The sequence below is a fragment of the Pelobates fuscus genome, chromosome 13 (assembly GCF_036172605.1).
Source record: "Pelobates fuscus isolate aPelFus1 chromosome 13, aPelFus1.pri, whole genome shotgun sequence".
NCBI lineage: Eukaryota > Metazoa > Chordata > Amphibia > Anura > Pelobatidae > Pelobates > Pelobates fuscus.
In genome coordinates this window covers 65,635,686-65,662,325 of record NC_086329.1, presented here as the reverse complement: position 1 = coordinate 65,662,325, position 26,640 = coordinate 65,635,686, and the positions used below count along the sequence as shown (strand labels likewise).

At 43.2% G+C, this 26,640-nt stretch overlaps 1 protein-coding gene across 1 annotated transcript in view; it reads left to right on the top strand.

Moving 5' to 3' along the window:
* TYRO3 (TYRO3 protein tyrosine kinase) overlaps nucleotides 1-26,640 on the top strand; it is a 926,976-nt gene that overhangs the window by 822,251 nt on the left and 78,085 nt on the right. The window contains exon 17 of the mRNA XM_063440254.1: nucleotides 20,639-20,798. Within this exon, the coding sequence (XP_063296324.1) occupies nucleotides 20,639-20,798 (160 nt within the window). The remainder of the gene's footprint in view (nucleotides 1-20,638; nucleotides 20,799-26,640) is intronic.

Below are 26,640 nucleotides of genomic sequence, written 5' to 3'. Positions count from 1 at the left end.
CCCTTTATCTGCAGATCGGATCACTAGTGTTTCATCTTCCTTCAGATCTTTTAGGGCAGTTCTTTCGGTGTGTGTCAAATTGTCTGGCCTGTCTACTTGTTGAGACATCATTTTGTTCATATCCGTTTTGAGGATAGTTGAAAAAGTTTTGCTTGAATGATGAACATTCTTGGGTTCCCATATGCTTTTTAATTTGAATTGAGAACCTGTTCTTGGTGTTAACGTATTTTGTAGAGCTTGTATATTTAGTGTTCTGTTGATCTTAAATAATTCAATATCCATCTTGAACTGCTCGGGTTTGGAGATGGGTACAAAAGTGAGTCTCTTGGACAATATGTTGATATGATCAGAATTTAGAATTTTGGATGATAAGTTGAAAATGGGATTCATAACCTCTTTATTGGTGGTTTTGACATTGTGTTTATATATCCTGTTCTTTTGTCCTCTTCTAATGGGTCTCCATCTTTTGAACCTCTTCTTCGGCGTGTGGATTTGCCAGCAGGATTGTTGGTGTGCTGTGCCATCTCTAAAAAAGGCGAGGAGTGTGATTGATGTGTTGCTCGCATAGAACCTGCTTGGCTTGAATCAGACCTGGTTTCTGTTTCAGAAGTAGATTCTGCTGAGCTAGTTTCAATGGAAACGAACTGTGGTTTGCGAACTCGCTGTCTATTCCTTTGGAATGGTGGTTTGCGTCTTTCTCCCGTAATCCAATGATACACCTGGTGATGTGTGTAATCAAAATTAACTTTTTCTAGCTTCTGTTTTTTAAATCTTTTGAGTTCATTCCTGTATCTCATGATTTCATCTTGTAGTTTTACCATATATTGAGTAGAAGAAGCTGCGTTTAAAGTGGTTACGTGAGACATTTCAAATTTGTTGATTGAATCCTTCGTGAATACTAGCTCATTTTTGACCTCATCCACCACTATAATCATCCAATCAAGTGAACACTTGTTGGCGATCCCTATCCATTTTTTACAAAATTCTGGATTTTGTCTCCCAATAGTAGGTAAGTTCCTTACCCTGAAGCCTCTTGGAATTCTTTTTCGCACGATAATAGTCAGAGATGAATATTCCATGTAGATCTAAGTCCACTTCCCGTCTCTTTAATTTTATTAAATACTTATATAAGTCTTTGATGGAGTCTGTATGAACCAGATCAGCTGTGGTGTTAGGCCATAAGATGTTTTCTGCCTCTTGAGCTGAGATTTTTTTTTGGATTATATATGCACGGCCTGCAACAGTATGACTCCGGGCAAAGCGTTCTACCACCCTCGCTCAGGTAAAGAATACAAGATACGGCAAAGGATCACGTGTACCACCACACACGTAGTTTACCGCATCACCTGCCCGTGTGGACTCATGTATATCGGCAAAACGTCTAATGACCTCAGGGAACGCATGAGGGGACACAGATCTACCATCAGGACAGCGTTATCCAGCGACATAGCAACCACTCCCATAGCCAAACATTTCCTTGAAATGGGGCATACATTGCCCACATTGAAATTTATGGGCATTGAACATGTTCCGGCCCCGGTGAGGGGGGGTGACAGAGATGTTCTACTTCTTCAAAGAGAAGCCTTTTGGATCTTCACACTAGGGACTCTATCCCCGGGGGGACTCAACGAGATCAACCCACTAAACTGCTTCATTCCGAAAAGATAAGGACGTCATAGGTTCTAACATTTACGTATACAGTAGTAATTAGTATATATTTATATGAAATGTCACAGAGAAACTTTGATCCGTGATTAGTCTATGGGTCTACAGTTAGATTACTCATTTTAATTTAGCTTTGTATATTGGTTAAGGGAAATTCCCGAAATACTTCATAGACCAAACAGTCGTTAGTCTGTAACTTAGTTAAGTATTTATGATGTATATATGTGGCTGTCTAATACAGACTCTGATGTCCTTACTACAATGTATCTATAAGTAGATCTGCAACCGCTTGGCTTTTGGAACTCCAATACAGAAATGTAGCCACCTTAAGTTATTGTTTAATTTATTACTTTGTTTAAAGCTTGATTAACAAGTTAGCTTAAATGCCTAAGTAGAAACTTAATATACTCTGATATGCCACGGTGGCTTTGATATTTCTTATCCTTGTATTTTAACATGTTTGCGAGAGCAGATTATTCACCACTTGGCCGTAACTACACTCACTTACTGGCCTTACCAATAGGCACTTAAGGGGTTAACTTCTATCTTATATTTAGGCATTGCATTCACGTCAACACAGCCTCTCTTTCATATAACCCACTCTCCAATCAGATCACACGCATGGTATATTTAAATCACGTCTTTTCCCGCCTTTCATTGTCTTGAAAAAAGTCCTACGGGGACTGAAACGTCGACTTATATGTCTTTGAAGTTTGGCACAATAAATTGTTTATATTTTTTTACGAAGACCTCTCGAGTGCACTCTTTCCATTTGTATACATTGAAGGCTGAGGCAGCACCGAGGCAAGTACAAGACCGGTACATTGAGTGCGGGACATTTGCAGTTTATATATATATATATATATATATATATATATAATTATACGTATATATTTATGTAATAATTTTACATAATTAGGTCATTTTATTAATTACAATTTGCAGGACCTGCCTGACAACCCAGGCCGAAAGTTCAGGGAATTTAATTTGCTAGCACTATATTTAACCCTGTAACTTTCCAAGACACCATAAAACCTGTACATGGGGGGTACTGTTTTACTCGGTAGACTTCGCTGAACACAAATATTAGTGTTTCAAAACAGTAAAATATATTACGACGACGATATCGTCAGTGACATTTTTTGCATTTTTCACACACAAATGGCACTTACACTGACGATATAATTGTTGTGATACGTTTTACTGTTTGAAACACTAATATTTGTGTTCAGCGAAGTCTCCTGAGTATAGCAGTACCCCTCATGTACAGGTTTTATGGCGTTTTCAAAAGTTACAGAGTCAAATATAAGGTTTGCGTTTCAGTTTTTTCACATTAAAATTCGCCAGGTTGCCTTTGAGACTGTATGGTAGCCCAGGAATAAAAATTATCCCCATGATGGCATACCATTTGCAATAGTAGACAACCCAGGGTATTGCAAATAGGGTATGTTCAGTTTTTTTAGTAGCCACTTAGTCACAAACACTGGCCAAAATTTGCGTTCAAATTAGTTTTTTTGCATTTTCAAATATTAACACTAACTTTGGCCAGTGTTTGTGACCAAGTGGCTACTAAAAAAGACTGGACATACTCCATTTGCAATACCTTGGGTTGTCTACTTCTGCAAATGGTATGCCATCATGGGGGTAATTCTTATTCCTGGGCTACCATATGGTCTCAAAGGCAACGTAACCAATCTGGCGAATTTCATTGTGAAAAAACTGAAATATGTAACACGCTATATTTGACCCTGTAACTTCCCAAAACACCATAAAACCTGTACATAGGGGGTACTGTTTTACACATGCAACATCGCTGAATACAAATATGTGTATTGTATTGCAGTAAAAGCAAATAGTATTTTGACATTCACAGTTAAAATGTCACGTAGAACTAAAACAATTAAAACAATTCTTATTTTCTCCCATTTTTTTATATTTCTTTCATATTAAATTATGTTCCATACCTAAATATTTTATGTTAAACGAAAGCCCTGTTTCCCCTGAATAAAATGATATATAATAAGGGGGGGTGCATTTAATATGAAAGAGGTGAATTACGGTTGGACAGACATATAGCGCAAATGCCAGGTTTTGTTTACGTTTTGTTTTGATCACAACTTGTACATTTGGCTGCGGTCTTAAGGGGTTAATATAGACATACATGATTTTTTTTAAAATAAATACAAACAACAGCTCAAAGCAGGAGATGTTACCATGTTAATACATTGATAAATAATATGGACAAACAAAGTGACCAGTGTTGAATTGCATAGTGTCCCTTGCATAGTTATTTATGTTTATATACAAGGTGTGACCTGAGTAGTGTTATCTCTGGGGTACATAGCACACAACATTGGAGTGTGGTGATCTAGTAGGGTATTAAACCCTTAGATGATTAGTATGTGTGCCCAAGCTATGTGTAATAGCCTATTTACCATGCATGGAACAAGCAATGGAATGATATGCAATGTATGCAGGGGAGCATAAATCAAATTATAGCAACAAAACAATCTATACACTTTGCTGTATAAACAGATATGCTTAGGATTATTGGGTTAAATTAAACAGTGTATTTAACTCCTATAGGGAAACAAACAAAATGTACTATATAAATATAGATAATGTGTACTTCTCGTTCAAGCCTCTGGGATATACTGTGTCCAAAGTTTTTATCCAGAACGTTTCACGTTGTAAGATAAGTTTACTTCGATCACCCCCACGTCGGAAGGGGGGTATATGGTCTATAGCCATAAACTTCAGAGTGGGTAATGTGTAGCTATGGGCCAAAAAGTGTTTTGCTACAGGGAGTTCAGCCTTATTGTCCCTATAGGCAATGCGAATGTTGGATCTGTGGTTGCGGATCCGATCCCTCAGTGGGAGGTCGGTTTTGCCCACATAGGAGAGGCCACACGGGCACTGGAGTTTATAGATGACAAAATCCGAAGTGCAGGTCAACCTATGCCTAATTTGGTACTTCCGCCCAGTGTGTGGATGCTGGAAGAATCTTCCGGGTATCATGTGGCTGCAGGTAACACAGCCCAGACAGCGATAGCAACGAAGGTTCTGCCCTTTTTGTTGTTTGGTACAGCAGTGTACTGGGTCCGTCTTTACCAGGAGGTCACGTAATTTTTCCCCCCGTTTATAGCACAACATGGGTGGATTCTGAAAGATTTTTGGTAGTGTTGGATCATCTGATATTAAACGCCAGTTGGAGTTCAAGGTGTTCTTGAGGCGGTTGGATGCAGTATTATAGGTGGTCGGAAAGACAAGTCGTGGTGTATCATCTTTTTTCTCTCTCATAGGCTGTTGGCTCTTATCAAGTGCTTTCTGAAGAGTAGCGCCTTTGTAGCCTCTCTGTTTAAACCTATTCCAAGTTTCTTTAGTTTGTAAGTGTGCTCTCATGGGTTCTGAGTTATTCCTTTTCACCCTTAGGAACTGGGAGAGTGGTAAGGATTCATTCAAGTGTCTTGGGTGAAAGCTGTCAGCCTGGAGTAGGGTGTTACAATCTGTTGTCTTGGTGAACAAAGTATACCCAAGCTTCAACTCTTTTTTAAAGATATGGACATCCAAAAAATTCACTGCATCCTGGCTCACTGTCATTGTTAATTTGACCGGTGTGGGTGCCCTGTTGATGGCCTCTATCATCTCCGAAATGGACTGGTGATCTCCCTTCCATATAATGAACACATCATCAATGAAGCGCCTATAGAATAAAATACTTGCTTCATACGGTTGTAGAATTTGGAGGGTCTCAAATACACACATAAAGCTGTTGGCATACATGGGTGCCATTGCTGCTCTCATGGAGGCCCCCGCTATTTGCTGGTACCAAGTTTCTTCAAATCTGAAGTAGTTAAGTGTAAGGACTGCCTCCAGGATTTCCATGACGTATTCAATCGGGGGGCCTGTGTATGTTACTGAGTCTTGTAACACTTTGCGCATTGCTTCTATACCATCCAAATGAGGAATGATTGTGTAGAGACTTTTCACATCACACGTTACCAGTAGTGTAGTAGTGTTGGGTAAAATGATGGTGTCCAGAAGTTCAGTCCAGTAGGTCTGGGGTGTCTTTAATGCATGGAAGCTTGACAACTGTATCTTTAAATAGATAGTCCAGCCACTGAGCCAGTGGTTCCAGTACTCCCCCTATGGCTGACACTATGGGTCTGCCTGGTGGATGATCAATGCTCTTGTGTACCTTGGGTAAGGTGTAAATAATCAGAGTCTTAGGTGTAGACTGGATCAAGAATTTCTGTAACTCTGTTGTCACAAAGTTAGCTTCCACTCCTCTTTGTACAATCGCCGAGATTTGTTGTGTGATACTGTCAGGATCGGGACAGGGATCCAACACGCAGAGTACAAACAGGTACAGGGTACGTATACCGGACCTTAGAATGGCCGGACTAACGTAAGAGTAGTAAAGAATGATCTAGACACAAGCCGAGGTCGAGGGAACGAGAGAGCAGGTAAACGAGAGACAAGCCGAGTCAAAGGGTAATAGAGGTAAACGAGGTAGAACAGACAAGCCGGGTCAAAACCAAAGAAACTAACAGCATATAAGAGCACTGAGTGACTAGACAAGCTAGAACCACAACAGGGCAATGAACAAACGTAGAAAGGCCTCTTTTATACCCTGATCTAAACAGGTAATCACGCCCCCGACGAATCCTCATTCGTGCTTGGGGCTTGATTGACAGAGCGGGTTGGGTTGTCGTCATGACGTCGACTACTGAACGCCGCGTCATAAAAGGAAGTGGATACCTCGCGGCCGGCGTGTAAACGACCGAGGGAACCGCGAGGAACGAGTGATTCAACCCTTTTGCGAGGAGAACGTCCAAGTATCTCACCTCCACAGAGGTAGAGACGGCAGGTACCCTGACAGATACATGCTGTAGGGTCACCCTTAAGTTTGGTGTAGGTGTCTGTATCTTGAAGCTGGGATAGAAGTTCCGCTCGATAGTCACAGTAGTTAAGAAGTACTATGCCTCCCCCTTTGTCTGCCGGTGTGTGTGTGTGTGTGTGTGTGTGTGTGTGTGTGTGTATGTATATATATATATATATATATATATATATATATATATATATGTGTGTGTGTTTTAAGGAAATCCAGTATATTTAAACCTCCTTCGGTAGTTTCCTCCCGAACCGCCAGAGCCTAGTACATATAGCTCTCCGTTCGGTAGTTCCAATGAACGAAATCCATACGAAATAGCAATAGCTTCACAAGATAGGTCCCTTAGTAAAGCATACGAATTCCAAATAACAGCCGAAGTCAAGAATCAGGATACAAGTAGAACTGAGCTTTATTCACACACAGCCTTTTATGCAAGTCCCCATGCAAGGGGACATCCCACAGGGAGGGACAACATTTAACCAATGCTGTACAGTAAAAATATAAAACACACCCAGCACAAACATATAATTCCCTCCCCTAGCCCTGGAGATAATCAGGACTGATACAGTAATAACCTAATTATCTCCAGGCAGAAAAATCACTATTTCCCCCAATTTCTGCCCCTTTATACATGGAGTATCCCCACATCATATGTCCCCTGATAGCCCCGATCTGGGTGACCAACATATTCAAATTTCACCCAGATCGGTTCAGGGGTTCTCAAAAACTATGGAAGTCTTTTGTGACCGGTTCACCGTGGGTTGGCTGCCCAAAATAGTTCCATAAGTTTGTGTGGTTTTGCCGGTCACTTTAGAAAAGGGAGAAAAATGAATATAAATACCAAACAAATTCCCCTGGCTCCTAGCAGCGATTGTTCCCCTCATTCGTATGCACAATCGTACCGAATAGCGCTCTTCTAGCTAATCTGTACATATAGTTCCAGCGTTCGTGTGTTGGAGACTGGTGTTCGGGAAGTCGAGTGTCCGATTTTAGTTCCAGACACTCGACGACCAAGTCCCGCTGCCTTTGTTTGAATGCAAATAAGATGGCCGCAGTTTTCTCTGCCACGTGACATTCGGCAGTACGAACGCTGGTCGCACACGTAGAGGGTTTAAGTGATGCCGGCTTTGAAGTTAAATGAGCCAGGGGCTGGTCTTTGTTCGGCAGTTTCATCTGCCGACTGGAAACATGAAGAAATAGAAGGGAAACAGGCAGAAATACCGAATACAAGAGTAATTTCTTCACATATGTGTGTGTGTATATATATATATATATGTGTGTGTATGTATATATATGTGTGTGTATATATATATATATATATATATATATATATGTATGTGTATATATATATATATATATATGTATGTGTATATATATATATTTGTGCTCGGAATTTAAATACGTAATGGATAGTAACTGTGAGCAAAGTTGGTTGTGGTGTGCCGAAACCAACGTACGAGTGGGCCTGTAAATAAAAGAGGGCCCACCAAGGAGAATATAGTTGCAACAGGGTGTAGGTGGGAGGGGACAATCAGCTGAACGGCAGAGGTGAGTAGGGGCTGGGAGTTTAAGTAGGGGACTTACTCCTCCCACAAATTCAGGCCTAATGGCCTTTTACTTGTGCTCGGAATTTAAATACGTAATGGATAGTAACTGTGAGCAAAGTTGGTTGTGGTGTGCCGAAACCAACGTACGAGTGGGCCTGTAAATAAAAGAGGGCAAAAGATAAATTCGAGAAATACACACTTTATTGCGTTTTTTGCAAGACCAAGTTCCTGAAAGCTTGGCGAAGCTCTTTCTCCGGCTGTGGAATATATGCAGTATATATGGAGGATTTCCATCGCCCCAGTCTCTTGATGATATGGACCGGTGTGTTAGTGCTAGAGGCTGCAGAGGCGGCTCCTATACGGAAGGAGTGCCCGGAGAATGCAGCCGGGTTGTGTCCGAGCTTAGATAACAGAGTTCTGATATGTAACATCAATTTTGCGGTGGTTAACGGTTGCCCTTGTAGTGTTAAGAGCGGAGAGTCCGGTAGGTGACCGTGCAGAGTTGACCGTAGGTGGTCTAGTACTTTTACCGGACACCAGGCATTATCAGTAGGGAAGAGAGGAATTATTGTAGGGTGCAGTGACCGGTTGGTTTTAGTTGTAGGGATCGAAAGTAGGTAGTGATCCTCTATTTTTGTGAGGTGTGATATTTTAAGGCTTAGCTTAATATCTCCTTGACAAATCACGGTGAACTCTCTAGGTCTGAGAAAACTGTAGAAAGCGATATATATATATATATATATATATATATATATATATATATATATATAGCAGATTTGATCACCGTATTTGTGCCGATGTCGAATGGGGCTGTGTCAAGGAGATTGCTAAGTGACCTGAAGATAAGCCCGTCTATAGGTAATCTAGTGGTGGTGAGTGGAGGTGAAACCTTTGATATACCTTTCAAAATCTTTTTGATGGGGTATGATGACAGGAAAGGAGTATTGTTAGGAAAATAGGTGAGGCTGTGGTGCTGAACCCCCGTGAGATAAAGTGTAATGGTGTTGTGAGATAGTTTAAGGTGTAGGTGGCAAAAAGAGGCAAAAGACACCATGGTTTGAATAGAGAAGTCACCTTGTAGACCGAATTCTGCAGTGAATTTGTTAAATATATTAAGTGCCCTATTGTAAGTGATAGCCGTGTTGGGTGATAATGCTTGGTGAGTGAGTGCTCTAGCGTGGTTCAAGAGTGTGCTTAATCCAGGATTAGTTTGTGGAACCGTGGTGTCCTGGATGGTTGTAGGTGAGCCGTTGGGAGTGCCTGAGAAAATGCCTGAAATTGAGAACGAGAGAGCATCAGCGGCCGTGTTGTGAATACCCGGAATGTGAAAACAAACTAAGTGAAACTGTCCGGATGCTGCCAACCAGGTCAGCTTGCGAATCAGCCGCATGATGGTCAGGGAAGATGATCGCCCTTTGTTAACGATTTTAGCAAGCTGCCGAGTTATCTGAGTAGCATTTTACTGCCTTGCCAGACCAGAGATGACCCCAGGTGTGTGCGGCTGCCACAATGGGATAAATTTCAAATAGTGCTGGGGGCGGGGCCGGACCGCCAAGCTGGCTGGTCGCAAGAGAGACCAGCTCCTGCAACTTAAGGCCTGACAAGCAATAAAAATCAGATTTCTGGCACTAAACTGACCTGCAACGGTGGCTCTCAGCGGGCAGAGAACCCTGGATCTAGGGTGAGGCTGGCCAGACGGGCTTCAGTCCCCTGGAGGAGGAATCTTACTGATACTCTTGAGGCCTGCTGTGGAGGCGCTCGGGGTAGACGGCCGCTGCCCTGCCGCGCACCATGCGGTACTCAGAGCCTGCGGGGATTTGGCCCCGTACCCCCCCTCTGGACCGGGGGGGTGATCCCGGTCCCCACTCTTGAGACCCGACGACCGTAAGCACAACAGGCGAAGTTGCCGCCAAGACCCACGCTTCAGGCACTGTCACCAAGATGGCGGAGGCCACTTGTGAAAGCGGTGAGTCCAGAGCCTCCACAGGATACCCAACAGCAGCAGTGCAACGAGCGGACTGCAACCACCCACTTGCACACATCCCAGAACCCCAGCAAACCACCCACCTCCATTAACACTGGACCCCCAGGGGTCTTCCACTGGGCTCCGGTATTTCCTCCCTCCTCCAAGCAGGGAAACAAGACGCCCCACAGAGGCATCAACTGCCCACAACCACCGCCACACTGGGAGGCAAATCATTCCTGAAATAGAGATCCTCACATGCGACTGAAAAGCAAAGAAAATCTACCCAGCACCCAGCGACTGGCAGCAGACCGGGCTCCCAGACATTACAAGTCAGCAGCTGCAGAGGACGTCTCCTCCTCACCTAACAAGGGACTTTTCACAACCGGGACTGTCCTGTCCATCATTCACACTGGGGAAAACCCAGGGGACATTCACACGTCCAAACGGTTATAGCGATATATCTTATGGACACTACTAACTAATGGGTATACTCACCTGGCATGCTCAAGATCATATAGTCACACCATACGAGAGACCTGTTTTAATCTGTTGAATAAGCATACCGTATACCCCTCCTGAAACTGCAATATCATTTACTTTATCATATCTTTAAGCGGTACTAACAATCTCATAAGTCTACCTAGCCTTACATTCCAATCATTGAATAGTTAATCGGTTTAGCGGGCAATTTGTTTAGCGTATAACTTAAGTAAGAAATGCAACATGTACCAATGTCACAGATGAATAGATAAAGCTTGACTACTATAATATATTCTGACAACCTAGTTTTACCCGACCTTTTAAAAAAATGTGCACAGTATTTTCTTATGCCATGTTATGTTCTGCTATTGAAAGGCTTCCTGCAGCTATTGTGGCGTAGCAAGCCAGATTGTTCAATTCATGCACAAACAAAATAAAGAATTAAAAAAAAAAAAAAAATTAAAATAGTGCTGAGGTCTCTCTGAATCCTGGCCACGCATCCGTCTCAGGAATATACTGACCGTGTGAGGAAGGAGGCAGGCGGCGAGGGAGCACTGCCTCTGCTGATGATCTTCCTGCTCCCTCGCGCGCCCTCTCTGGTGATGCCGGGAGCCGGAATATGACGTCATTCCGGGCCCGCATCACTAAACTGCGCGAGGGAGCAGAGAAGAGCAGGAAGTCACTGGACCCCGGGGAAAGGACCCAGAAGACTCCTAAAGGTAGGAGCAACAAGGAATTTGTTTGTGTGTGTCTGGAAGTGTGTGTGTGTGTCTGGAAGTGTGTGTGTGCGTCTGGAAGTGTGTGTGTGTGTCTGGAAGTGAGTGTGTGTGTGTCTGGAAGTGTGTGTGTGTGTCTGGAAGTGTGTGTGTGTGTGTGTGTGTGTCTGGAAGTGAGTGTGTGTCTGGAAGTGTGAGTGTGTGTCTGGAAGTGTGAGCGTGTGTCTGGAAGAGTGTGTGTGTGTCGGTGTGTGTCTGCCAGTGAGTGTTTGTCTGTCAGGGTTTGTGTGTGTGTGTGTGTTATTGAGAGTGAGTGCCAGTGTGCCTGTCAGCAGGGCCAGCCTTTGAGGTGTGCAAGCTGAGTGTGTGTGTGTGTCTGGAAGTGTGAGTGTGTGTGTGTCTGGAAGTGTGTGTGTGTGTGTGTGTGTCTAAAAGTAAGTGTGTCTGTCAGTAAGTGTGTGTGTGTGTCTGGAAGTGAGTGTGTGTCTGCCTGTCAGTGTTTGTGTGTGTGTGTGTATGTGTCTGCCTGTCAGTGAGTGTTTGTCTTTCAGGGTTTGTGTGTGTGTGTGTGTGTTATTGAGAGTGAGTGTCAGTGTGTCTGTCAGCAGGCCAGCCTTTGAGGTGTGCAAGCTGTGGGGTCACGTAGGGTGCCATGATAACAGAGGCGCCCGGTGGCCAACACAGCTCACAAGTTTAGGACACCAACACATTGAAGGGACACTCCAGGCACCCAGACCCATTCTGCCCATTGGAGTGGTCTGGGTGCCAACTCCCACTACCCTTAACCCTGCAACTGTAAATATTGCAGTTTTCATAAACTGCAATAAGTACATTGCAGGGTTAACTCCTCCTCTAGTGGCTGTCTACTAGAGGAGGAGTTCTACGTCATGGTTTATAGCACATGTTTTCTGTGCTATAGCGTCGCTGGACGTCCTCACGCTATGTGAGGACCTCCAGTGTCGCTAAAATCCCCATAGGAAAGCAATGAAAGTATTTTCAATGCTTTCCTATGGAGAGGTCTCCCCCGCCGGGGGCCGCGCATGCGCAACCGGTCTCCCCTGCCGGATGACGTCACAGGGGGAGGAGCGTGGGCGGACCCTAAACCAGCGCAGAGGGACATCGGCGCTGGTCTCAGGTATGTCACTGAAGGGGTTCTAACCCCTTCAGCAACATGGGATGGGGGTGGGAGGGAGAGGGGACCTGCAGTGCCAGGAAGCCGATTTGTTTTCCTGACACTGGAGTGTCCCTTTAATTTAAATGATTCCCTAGTGGTCCACTGGTGCACACCAGCAGTAGGTGCCTTAGATCATATCCTCTCCCCCGTGGTTCCGGGGGTCAGTTAGTGAGTCAGAGCACAGGCTCAGAGATTCTCAGCCTGCGCTTTAACAACATTGAAAGTCGGAGCCGCAAAAGAGTGGTTATGGAAAAGAGCTACTGATTAGCATAACGTCAATATCTGTTATAAAACCAGGAAAATGTGGGCATGGATGGTGAGCTGATTCGGGGGTGCAATGGGCCACTTGACTGGATTTTCCCCCAGGCCTGAGGCTGCCAGCCCTCCCCTGCTTGAGAGGCTCTATCTATGCTTGGCGCGAGGGGATTTTGTGTGGCCACCGAACGTTGTGGCAGGATGTTGGCCTCTCGGTGACAGTAACCAGAAAATAGGAAGGGGAGTGACAGGTGAGGCCCTCTCTGTGATACAATGCTAGGCGGCTAGCTCACGAGTGGCCCGAGGGGTGTGTGCCTCCGAGTGTGAGGCGGGGTGTTGGCCTCGCGGGACCACTAACCGAAGCATAATGCAGAGAAAAAAGGGGGTAATACCTATTGGGCCCTAGAACCGTAATTGCCAGTACACTATTACTATTCCAGGGAAGGTAAGAGATGGATAACTACGTGAGCAGGTGTATGTACCTGGTAGTATGGTATTAAACCTGACAATCCTTATAGGCTTTTTAGTAGTAATTGTAACCTGAATGAATAAAACCGTATGGTATAAGGAAACATGGCATAGACCAAGCTTATCTTAATATGTACAGTATATGTGAAAAGTAATGTGCCGTTATGTGTAAATATTAAACATCGTAGCCATACTGGTTAAATATGTATCAATCTTAACCCATTAAGTGCCGTATGTACAAGTGAAAAAGTGGTCTGTCCCCACCTTGTATGTTGTATGTCCCCTTGCTAGGGGAAAGTCTGTTGTGTGAGCAGCGTGCTGTGAAAAATGTATGTGAACTATATTACCAGTTACGTGTATATACAGATGCGTCTGCTACTGTGTAATAATATATTGATTTATACCAGATGTTGATATACTACTTGCTATGTGAATTGTTGTATGTCTTATTGAATGGTAGGGGTCAGTGAACATGGTGTTGCAAAATGCAAGTGCACTGGAAATCTGCCGAGTGCCCTACAGGTGACAGTGTAGTTGGATACTGATTGGTATGTGAAATGTTGTTTGTCTGTTGACCTATAGGTGTCAGTGTTTTGGTGTTTGGAAAACCCCATGAAAATTGTCAAAATTGTCAAATTGAAAATTGTCAATGACAGACCTGTAGGTGGCAGTGTTGATAGAACCACTGTTGGTCTTGATGTGAAATGTAAATTATTGTGAATTAAACCTGAAGATGAGCCCGTGCTGGAGTTTAATTTATGGTTTATGGTCATGTTTAAAACAATCTTATGTGTAATTTATATTAGCTGGTAAATTGTATATGACATGTGAAGACAGTTTTGCTGTTGACCAGTAGGGGTCAGAAATGCTGATTGTATGGTAAAAATACCCTTTAATCCAAACCCGTTTGACAATATACAAAATGTGAACATAATAGCTTAATAACATTCATTGTAACAAACCAAAGTTCTGTTCGTGGGTTGTAAACGCACGAAACGTGTGTGTAGTACAATAGTAAATGCATGAACTAGTTCCCGTTTGGTAGAAAATTGCACGAACCGTGAGCCTGGTATGTCAGGGAAACAAAATGAAATGAGCAGTGAGATTTGAAATGCACGCACAGAATTGCCTAGAATGTTTAGGCAATTGAAACAGAATGTGTTCCCATTCGGGAGTATGCTAATGCTCGAAATGAGTCAGTGACAGATATAAACAAGTGAGTTTAAACGAATGATATGCATGAACATGCAATGGTTTTAGAACAGACTTAGACAAAATGCAGTCGTAAAGTGAGGACCTGAACCGTGCATGGTGCCATGGGACTGATGCCTGGCGTAACGGGTAGGTCGACTTATGGTTTGTGAGTCACTTAGACACCATCCACGGCGATGGATTGAAGAAAGAAGGTGGTAGGCCGGAAAAGCCTGTGGCTGGATTCCTGACACAGCTCAGCTTAGAAAACCTCATGGAGTAATCAGGTAAAATGGCGTCTGGATGACCCGGAAGTGGAAATCATTCTGATGCTGACCTCAAGCGATATGAGTCAGGTGTGAGTCAGGGGTGTCCCTTATATAGGGGAGGGAGTGAATTAATTTAAGCCCCTCCCACAAATACAGGCCAAACAGCCTTAATAAATATGTATATGTATGTATGTATATATATATATATATATATATATATATATACACAAGGATATGCCCATACCAGAGGTGCTGGAAACAGCTAAACAAAGACTGACAGCACTGGCAACCAGACCGAGCAGATACACCAGAGAAGCAGAGGCTAAGAGAATCAATGCCCTCTTTACCAAAGAACCTTCCAAGGTCTATGCACAGCTACAGGGTACACATCTCCGTGCAAGACCCCACCCATAGCTGAGACCGAATAGTACTGGAAGAATATCTGGGAGTAAGAATCATCTCATAACACAGAGGCACAGTAGCTACTAGACCTGAAAGCAGACCACTGCATGCTGCCAGAACAAGAACCAGTCACCATCACAGTCAAAGACATCCAACAGAGAGCAGCACACATGAAGAGTTGGTCATCCCCAGGATCTTACATTATTATTATTATTATTGCCATTACAATATTTTGAGAGGGGGGATGTAACAATAAATAAGACAATTACAAGAAAACTTACAAGAACAATGATCCACAACTACTGGATAAAGAAGTTAACAGCACTGCATGAACGCCTGGCAGCACAAATGAACCAGCTACTAGCAACGAGCTCCCCACCTGATTGGCTAACACAAGGCAGAACAATACTTGTCATGAAGGACCCTCACAAGGGAACAACACCATCTAAATACCAGCCAAAAACCTGCCTCCCCACAACATGGAAACTCCTCTCAGGCATTGTAGCCTCCAAGATCCGAGGGCATATGAGTCAATATATGAACAATACTCAGAAGGGGATTGGAAACAACACCAGAGGATCAAAACACCAACTACTGGTAGGCCAGGCAGGCACAAGGGATTCTAAGACCATGCAGGCCAATCTGTGCACGGCCTGTATTGACTACAAGAAATACTATGACACAATGCCACACACATGGATAATGGAATGCTGGGCTCTCTACAAGGTCAGCAAGACAATAAGAGCCTTCATCAAGAACTCAATGGGCAAGTGGAAAACAACTCTAGAAGCCAATTTCAGGACAATAACTCAAGTGAACATCAAATGTGGCATATACCAAGGTGATGCGCTATCCCCAATGCTTTCTGCATAGGCCTCAACCCCCTTAGCCAGATCATCAAGAAGAGTGGATACAGATACAGGTTCAAGAGTGGAGCTACAATCCGCCAATGAGTGGGACATTGACTCACTGATCCACCTAGCTAGGATATACAGCAAGGGCATCGGAATGTCCCTCGGACTAGAGAAGTGCGGGCGGGTGATAGCAAAAATAGGAAAGATGATCAGGACAGAAGGAGTGGAAGTTCTAGAAGGCCAAATAGAAGATGTAGAGAACAGCTACAAGTACCTGGGGGTACCACAAACACATATCAAACAATGAGGAAGAGTCTAAGAGGATAGCAACATCTAAGTACCTCCAAAGAGTCAGACAGGTCCTGAAGTCCCAGCTCAATGGGAAAACCAAGATCCAAGCCATCAACACATATGCCTTACCTGTCATCAGGTACCCAGCTGAAACAATAACCTAATAGTGAAAGGTGAAATACACAGTGAATAGATATGTGTGGTAGTAATAACAGCTACAAACCCTTATACCACTCTAAAGAATTCTAAAAAATATATACAATAGGTGGAACACACGTCTAATGATTCTATAAAGAAAAAACAAATAACAGTGCGATATTGCCAGTGTAAATAATGCACAGATATTGTGGATATCAAGTACTCACAAGTCTGGAGCCAAATAATAACATAGGGACTCTTAATAGGATGTCCCCATCCTTCTTCCAGCTGGTCCTTGTGTAGTCTTTAAAGCTTCTGGAGTAAAGATTAGATGGAAAGCTTTGCTCCCATAAAAAATGCTTTATTTAATACAATTTTAATTTAATAAAATAAAATAAACAAAGTGTACTGTGTGCAATAAAATAAAATATAGGTTAATTAAATGAAAAAAGTTCAAATAAGTCCAATATGGGTACTGCCTGGTGGCTGGTAGATCCGAAACGCGTTTCACCATATGGTGGGGGCTTCCTCAGTCAGTATATGTTGTGGGGGACTTCCTTGGTGTCCTTTTAAATTGTCTCTTGCGTGTACTTCTGGGTTAGGCTGTCCGCACTTGGAACACATTTTACGTTCCAATAAGGACGTCATGTGTTCTGCTTCCGGGTCGCGTGACCTGCGTCACTGGAATGCAACCATGAATGATGGATCTTAAAATGGTTGGAGACACCATGGGTCTCCAATCCTTTTTTAATATTTCTTACATGCTCCGATATTCTGATGTTTAAACATCTGATGGTCCTTCCAATATATAATAAATTGCAGGGGCATTTCAATATATAAATTACCCCTTTCGAGAAACATGTAAGTTGATCCCTGTAGCGGAGGCCTGGTATTCCACAGGTTAACTCCACTAAAGATCCCAGTGAGGCTCAGGAACAAGTAGTAAAAATACCATGAAGTAATAATTCCAGCAAACAAAGTAATCCATGAATATTCCCATACAGATCCCAATGACAGGGCGACACACAGCATCAGGAGCAGAACTGACTTTTAATCCACACAGTCTCCTTATAAAGCATTCTCCCATGCAAGGGAGGGATTTACATTAATCAGTACAGTATCCAATAGTGTAACAGTTACCTCCCACACATCTCCTCCCCTCAGTATGACACTTAATCCCATTACACATGCTGTAGTTTTCCCCGAGTTCTGAATGTACCCTAAAACAAGCAGTGATAATAATACTTTGGGTACCCCCTGGTAGCCCTGATCTGGGTGACGAACATATCCAAAATTCACCCAGATCGGACCAGGGGTTCAGGAGTTAAGTGGAGGGTGTAATTTGACCGACCGCACACCCATGTGTTTTGGCCCTGCGGTCGGTCTTCATTTGGGAGGTAAAACACACATAAAATACTGCCATCCACGATTAACCTTGCATTCGTATGAATCCCCTTGTTCGGTACTTTAAACTTACCGAACGGGGGGCTGATAAGCCTTCCCGTTCGGGAGTTACGGAGCCCTGGAGGTCTCAGCGGTGTTTGGGTAATATAGTGTCCGATTTGAGTTCCAGACACTCGACGACAAAACACCGCTGAGATTTTCATGCGTAAGATGGCCGCCGCCACATGTTCGTATACCGAACAGCGGCCACCCAGATACATCAATAAAGTACCGATTAACTTGTGGTTAGAGAAGTGTACACACTTCTCTCTGGGGTGGTCTATTGGTTCGGTATTTTCCATTCGTATGGAGTACGGGATGGAAACTACCGAACAATCATACGAATCCTACATACAGTTTAACCATACAAATAAAAAACGGCACACAAATTGCAATTTTACTACAGTCTTTTAGGACAGCCCTAGTACCATCCGCTACAATCCCTGATGGTATAATCTATATTAATATGTTCTTTGATATTAGTTAGTTGTCTTTTTACTTTTTTGATTTTGGTTGACCTACATGCTAAGCATGTATCACAGCCATACACCCTGTTCCAAATTATTATGCAAATTCTATTGACGTGTCACAAAGATTCAATATTTTCTTTTTCAGTTTAACTCATGGATGGCATTGTGTCTCCGGGCTCTTTTGATTACTGAAAACAATCTCGGACACTTGTGATAATTAGATTGCCAGGTGAGCCCATTAAAAGGAAAAACTACTAAAGGAGGGTGTTCCACATTATTAAGCAGAGCACCATTTTCATGCAATATGGGGAAGAAAAAGGATCTCTCTGCTGCCGAAAAGAGTGAAATAGTTCAATGCCTTGGACGAGGAATTAAAACATTAGATATTTCACGAAAACGTAAGCATGATCATCGTACTATTAAGAGATTTGTGGCTGATTCAGAGCACAGACAGGTTTGTGCAGATAAAGGCACATTGAGGAAGATTTCTGCCAGATCCATGCATTGGATCAAGAGAACAGCTGCTAAAATACCATTACATAGCGGCAAACAGATATTTGAAGCTGCTGGTGCCTCTGGAGTCCCACGGACATCAAGGTGTAGAGTCCTCCAGAGTCTTGCAACTGTGCATAAACCTTCTATTCGGCCACCACTAACCAATGCTCACAAGCAGAAATGGCTGCATTGGGCAGAAAAATACATGGAGACTAATTTTCAAACAGTCCTGTTCACTGATGAGTGCCGTGCAACCCTGGATGGTCCAGATGGATGGAGTAGTGGATAGTTGGTGGACGGCCACCCTGTTCCAACAAGGCTGCAATGTCAGCAAGGCGGTGGTGGAGTCATGTTTTGGGCCGGAATCATGGGAAGAGAGCTGGTCGGCCCCTTTAGGGCCCCCGAAGGTGTAAAGATGACCTCTGCAAAGTATGTGGAGTTTCTGACTGACCACTTTCTTCCCTGGTACAGAAGGAAGAACTATGTTTTCCGTAATAAAATCATCTTCATGAATGACAATGCACCATCTCATGCTGCAAAGAATACCTCTGCATCAATGGCTGCTATAGGGATAAAAGGAGAGGAAGTCATGGTGTGGCCTCCATCCTCCCCTGACCTCAATCCTATTGACAACCTTTGGAGCATCCTCAAGCAAAAGATCTATGAGGGTGGGAGGCAAATTACATCCAAACAGCAGCTCTGGGAGGCTATTCTGACATCTTGCAAACAAATTCAAGCAGAAACTGTCCAAAACCTCACAAGTTCAATGGATGCAAGACTTGTGAAGCTGCTATCAAATAAGGGGTCCTATGTTAAAGTGTAACATGACCTGTTAAAATGTTGTTATAAGTTTGATTGAAATAGCTTTTGATTTCAGTAAATATGCTGCAAACACAACAAATGACAATTTTCAGTTCTTTACAACCTATAAAGTGTTTTGAAACTTACTGTGCGTAATAATTTGGAACAGTGCATTGTAAGTTTTTTATGTTTTAAAAAAAACACTGTTATCATTAGGAGGTTTGTTCAATAAAATTTAAATTGTACTCTTAATAGTTGATAACATGAGAATTATACTGACTGTTATTTACATCAATTATTTAGCAAATGAGAAAAATATAATTTGCATAATAATTTGGAACACGGTGTATATATATATATATATATATATATATATTGATTTAATGAACCAGTGGACTTTGCCTCCAGATTGAGTGCAGACTTTTCTTTAATTGAAATTACAGTTGCTAAGCTGTGAGATGGCGAGGCCAATTAAACAGATGTCTTTTTCTGTTCCTCAAGTGTGAGAAGAATGATGAATGTATCACATGTATTTGTTAAAATACATATTGCTATCTATTTTTATCTAAAAATAATTTCTGAGCTTCTGCCTTTCAGTTCCAGAGAATTTAATAGCACATTGCATTTCTCGATTTAAGTTTTACATGGATGTCAAAAGCCTCTTGCAAAAAGTTGTTGATCACTCTATATCGAATAAAATGTATGTCAATAAATCATGAATTGGTTAGCAAGCACGTATCAAAGTAACTGAAATAAGTCTAAAGAGATAGCATGCACTCATATGGCATTTCTCAGATGCCAAGCAACTATGAGGGCAAAGTAGGCAATCAACACTTTAGTAGACTCAAGTAAATGTGTTTCTTTGTGAATCAACAAAGTAAACTCTACAGTAATGATTTCTAGAATGAAGGAAGGATGAACTCTCACTTCCAAAGAATGTGGGGGGAAACAGTTGGGAGGTCTTACTATTGAGAAACATTTTTTTATGTAGCTCATCTCACAGTCAACTTTCTGCTCTGAACTGTGTCCCTAAAAATATCAATATTTCCATATTGTAATGCTATGTAATCAATGAGATATATATATATATATATTTTATTAATTTGATTTTACTTTTAGGCTAAACGAGGACATGACTGTATGTGTAGCAGATTTTGGTCTTTCTAAAAAAATCTACAGTGGGGATTACTACCGCCAAGGCTGTGCCTCAAAACTACCAGTAAAGTGGCTAGCATTGGAGAGCCTCGCAGATAACATTTATACTACGCATAGCGATGTGGTAAGTTCTTATGTGGAAGGTTTACACTGTATATTTGATCTTGAAAAAGGCCCTTATGGGTCGAAACATTGATCGGGACAACTATAATCTTTTGATGTAAAAAGCACAATAAAAGAATCACTTGGGAAAAAAAGACCTATGAGTGCACCTCTTAATCTTTGAATATATTTGGTACGCTGGTTGTACTAAGGCAAAAAATATTGGAAACCTCTAAAGGGTGAGTGCCAAGATTACATTATTATTATTAATATTATTATTATTATTATTATGATATTTATAGAGCGCCGTCAAATTCCGCAGCGCTTTACAATGGGTGGACGAACAGACATGTAGTTGTAACCAGACAAGTTGGACACACAGGAACAGAGGGGTTGAGGGCCCTGCTCAATGAGCTTACATGCTAGAGGGAGTGGGGTAAAATGACACAAAAAGGTAAGGATAGTATTAGACTAGTGACATCTTGGAGGTGTGTTGACATCTTTGAGGTCATCTTGGAGGTGTGTTTGGGGTCGTTATAATGTTGGAATACTGCCCTGCGGCCCAGTCTCAGAAGGGCGGGGATCATGCTCTGCTTCAGTATGTCACAGTACATGTTGGCATTCATGGTTCCCTCAATGAACTGTAGCTCCCCAGTGCCGGCAGCACTCATGCAGGCCCAGACCTTAACACTCCCACCACCATGCTTGACTGTAGGCAAGACACACTTGTTGTACTCCTCACCTGGTTGCCGCCACACACGCTTGACACCATCTGAACCAAATAAGTTTATCTTGGTCTCGTCGGTCCACAGGGCATGGTTCCATTAATCCATGTCCTTAGTCTGCTTGTCTTCAGCAAACTGTTTGCGGGCTTTCTTGTGCATTGTCTTAAGAAGAGGCTTCCTTCTAGGATGACAGCCATGCAGACCAATTTGATGCAGTGTGCGACGTATGGTCTGAGCACTGATGTTTTAGATCAAACCAAGTGTTCGCTCGAGTATCTGCCCCCGTCCAGATTGCTTAAAATAGAATGCATGCATGCTGAAGTATATCGCACTGAGACACAGGTTTCAGGTTAATGAAAAACTTCGGAATGTTTAATCAGGGGGATGGTAAGCCCCTTATAAAGGCAGAAATACATCATATGCAGAAAGCAAGATAACAGAGAGAATACATCTTTAATTGGTCAAGTGTTAAGTGTCTTATCCAAAGTTTGTTATGTTTAAAAAAAATACTGTTATCATTAGGAGGTTTGTTCAATACAATTTAAATTGTACTCTATTAGTTGATAACATGAGAATTATACTGACTGTTATTTACATCAATTTAGGTAAATGAGAAAATTATAATTTGCATAATAATTTGGAACAGGGTGTGTATATATATATATATATATATATATATATATATTGATTTAATGAACCAGTGGACTTTTGCCTACAGTTGCTAAGCTGTGAGATGGTGAGACCAATTAAACAGATGGCTTTTTCTGTTCAAGTGTGAGAAGAATGATGAATGTATCGCATGTAAGTGTGATGTCACCATCATCCTGGGTTCAGCTCCGAATGGAGACGCCATCTTAATACATGACATTCTTTACATTAGTTTGTCGATGGGAGGGGGTGCTCTAGCAGCCATTTTGAGTAAATAATGAACACAGGATGGGAAGGGGTGCTCTAGCAGACATTTTGAGTAAATAATGAACACAGGCACATACAGTAAATCGACATTTTACTAACAATAATTTCTATCTATAACAGTCCCCCCTTAAAATGACTATATACTGAAAACCATATCTAGTAGCAATATCTATCCCTATAAGCTGTCCCTAATAGCCTACAGCACATCTGTCCAACAGGCCTCGGAACTCTTTTTGTGCTGCACATAAGACGAGCAGTGGTTTGTCCACCACCCCCCTCGCTACAGACTTTGTCTGTAAAAACAGACACTAACCCTAACATCCCTGAAATAAAGAAGCTCTGTTACTGGCGGGAAGGGACTGCTTAGGGCACATTTGCTTCTGAGTCACTTATGTAAGCTGACTCAGACTAAGGGCTTTGGTTAGAGATGAAACCTTTTATGCTGGACCCCTTGTATTGATATGCAGAGTATAGATGAGTTGTCCCTGGTTGTCTCTGGATGTCAAATTTAAAATATTCCAGGATACCGGATCAAATGAAAATTATTTACTCAAAAACTCAAAAACATGTAAAATCAAATACAGGTAAAATTTAGTCCATCTGAAGTACCACGACGTGTTTCGGCAGGAAAGCCTTTCTCAAGTGGTGTTGTAAGTCCATCTCCAAAATGCCCTTTTATGCTGTGTGAAGTTAGCGCTCTTTCCCATGCTTTTCGTGTCTCTATTCTTCCGCTTTCATCATCAGGTATCGACGGACGTGTCCCTGACGTCATGACGTCATTCCGGCGTTGTATACCGGAAACACTATCGGCGCCATTTTTAAAAGTCCTCGGATTGCATATGTTTGTTTGTGAGTGCTCTCACTATAATTTTTTTTATTGTTTATGCACTTGTATTCTATGTGGTGGAGTGATTCACACTTAGTGATAGCAGCACCAATTTTACTGTTTTCCCCATATTTTTAATATTTTAGGGCACATTTACTTATTCTTTTTCGTATAAGTCCTGTCCCATGCTACCTCAGTACAGGTTATTTATCATTAATATCACCACAAACTCAAGATGAGCAGATGATCCTGAAGAAGCTTCGACCGTGCGTTGGCACCTCAGCTTCTGGATGTGAGGGCTGCAGGGTAAGGAGTACTTCTGATCCTTTTTGGCTTCATGAGGTCTCCTTTTGGGGTCCTCTGCTTTCCATCGATGGCAGGTGGTCAGGCATTATTATGGCCATCAAAACACCTACTTGTTGATATTTTCTCCACCAAGTATCTTTATTTTCTTAAAATTGAGTTTCAAAGCGTTGTCAAGATCAACAAACGTTACTTCCCATGGAGCAGAGGCAGGTTTGATTCTGGAGTGGTGAATCCACGGGGTAATCTCAGCAACTTTCACGGTGTACTACTTGCATGCGGTCTCTCCTCCTATTGGGGACTGGGTAGGCCTCTGGCCATCTTGAGAACATATCTACTATAACTAGTGCATATTCGAACCGGACACTCTTTGGCATTTGAATGTGGTTAACTTGGATTCTTTGGAAGGGATAGTGAGGTTTGGCTAGACGCTTCAGAGGGGGGCTTTTTCCATTCTGCCTGGGTTGCACTTGGCACAGTTGGTGCAGCATCTGCAGTAACTGTTGGTCAGAGAGGTAATCCCTGGTACTTCATAGTATTTGTTGATCAAGGAGTTCATGAGGGTCTTGGACAGGTGTGATGCTCCATGGGCCCACTGGACCGCTGCTGAGTACATGCTCTTGGGTAAACAGAACTTGAGATTGTTGGAGTACAGTCCGTCTTTAAGGGTTGCCCCTTTCTGTTTCCTGCTTTGAATTTCTTCAGGATCAGTAGCTGCTTGTTGTTCCTTCAGGAGCTTGAGGTCTGTGGGTAAGGTCTGCATGGTGAATATGGGAATTTCTTTGGCGGACACTCTTCTGTCCACTTCCCTTGGTGCGTGCGCAGCTATTTTAACAGCTTGATCAGCTATATAGTTGCCTTGAGCTTCCTTCAAGTTCAGTCTTCCGTGAGCCTTTACCTTCAGTATGACCACTTCCTCAGGGAGGAGTAGGGCGTCCATCAGCGATTTGATAGCCGTGCTGTGCCAGTTGCTGTGAGAAATCCTCTTGTCTTCCAGATTAATCCGTAGTTGTGTGCCATGCCTAGTGCATATCTTGAGTCAGTGTAGATATTGGCACACTTTCCTTCAGAGATCTTGCATGCTGTGGTGAGAGCCTGTAGCTCAGCTTCTTGAGCAGACATGGATGAGGGAAGTGGGGATGCTTGAAGCACTTTATCCACTGTGGTGATAGCAAATCCAGTATGGTATCTTCATATGTTCATCAGCATATCTGGAGCAATCCACAAACAGGGTGAGGTCAGGTTCAATGAGGGCCTTGGCTGCAAAAACTGCTCGAAGACAGGAGGGGCCTTCTCTTGCCACGGGGTCCAGTTGGCATGAGTAGTAGCCACTAGGGTGCTGACGAGAGCCATGAGACTTTGTGAGGACTCCAGAGGCATGACCCTGCCTTTCAGACACAAACAATTTGAAAGGTTTCTGGTAGTCTGGGAGGCCCAGAGCTTGGGAAGTGGAGATAGCATGTTGCAAGGCAAAGAAGCTGGATAAGGCCTCAGGGGATAGGGAAAACGGTTCAGTCTTTAGAGCATCATAGAGTGGTTGCATGAGGATGGAGGCCTCAGGTATCCAGGCCCTGCAGGAAGAGATTAGACCCAGGAAAGCATGGAGGGACTTGTGTACTTTGGGAGGATAAATAGCTGAGATTCCTCTCACCCGGGAACACCACGGAGGGCTAGCACCATCATAGCTTCTTCTTGGAGGCCTTGCATCCTTGTTCAGCAAGGTAGCAGAGTAGATCTTCTGAGGTACGCTCAGCAGTTGGGAGATCATCAGCACAGAGAAGGAGGCCATCCACATATTGGAGTAGGACCACATCAGTGTGAGCTTGTTGCCAGGAGTCCAGGATTGAAGCCATTGCCTTTGCAAACTGACTGGGAGAGTTTTGAGCTCCTTGAGGCATGACAGTCCAGGTGTATTGCTTGAGGTAGGAGGGACTCCTGACAGGAGGGTATGAGGGTTAGGCACAATAGGGGTGTCCAGAACGGTTGCTTCATTAACAGCTCTGAGGTCTTGGACCATTCAGTATTTTTTCTGGGTCACCCTTTTCAGTCTTCTTCTTCACGGGGAACAAGGGAGTGTTGCAGGGAGACTCGCACTTGATCAGGGCACCATTGGACAATAGGCTTTCAACCTGCTGAGAAATAACAAGGGCTTGGGCAGGCTGCATAGGCTGTTTCTCTGGGTCTGGGAGAGAGCCCACCAGAGATGTGGCTTGGCCGGGGTAAATGAGACATACATAAAAGGGTCTCCGTCCGTAAGAAACTGGACTCTAGGGGTTGTCATCCTGGGGAACCCTGGAGCTCTCATGGCTCTCATGACGGGGTTGTGAAGGATTGCCCAAATAGGCTACCATCGTCAGGGTGAACGTGATACCCATGGGAGCTGGCTTCCTCGAAGGAACTAGGGACTTGAGCCACTCCGTGAGTGCCAAACATAGAAAGAGTGTGTCGGGGTTGGATTGGGGTGGGCAGCATCTGGACTCCCCCAGGGGGAGTGGGAACAGAAGGGTCCGTCCGCGAAGACAGGCATACGGTACGGAAGGGGAAGTGACGATGGGGAAGGGAGGGGAAGTGACAGCCATGATGGGGGCTGGCGGAGCAGAGGCAGGAAATGAGGGTAGAGCAAGGGCGGAAGAGAGTGGATATGGCAGGGATAGGCGTGACAGGGGAGGAGGATAAGGGGCGGGCAGAGAGGGCATGACGGGGCGGGGGGAATACAGAGATCAGTCCGCTCTAAGGACGGGGTACGTAGGGGGCCAAGGGAGCGGTGACTGTTGATAATGGTAATTGGGTGGAGGCCACGGGGGTTGGGCCAACCTCATTTTCTTTGTGCCAGTCACCATCATAGGGCAGTGGCTGGCACGTACCTTCAACGTTACATGTACAATAGCTGATGAATAAGCCAAATAAGCATTATCCTTTGCAAAAATGAAATTCTAAACTTTAAATAATTTACCAAACTAAACATCTAAATTCAATTCTCTAATACAACACTATCAGTCTCTATTTTGTACCAGAGAACAGTGTCTAAACTATACTTCAGTATTCAAATTTGGAAAATAAAACTGGCAAAATAAATAAGACAGCTGAAAACATTA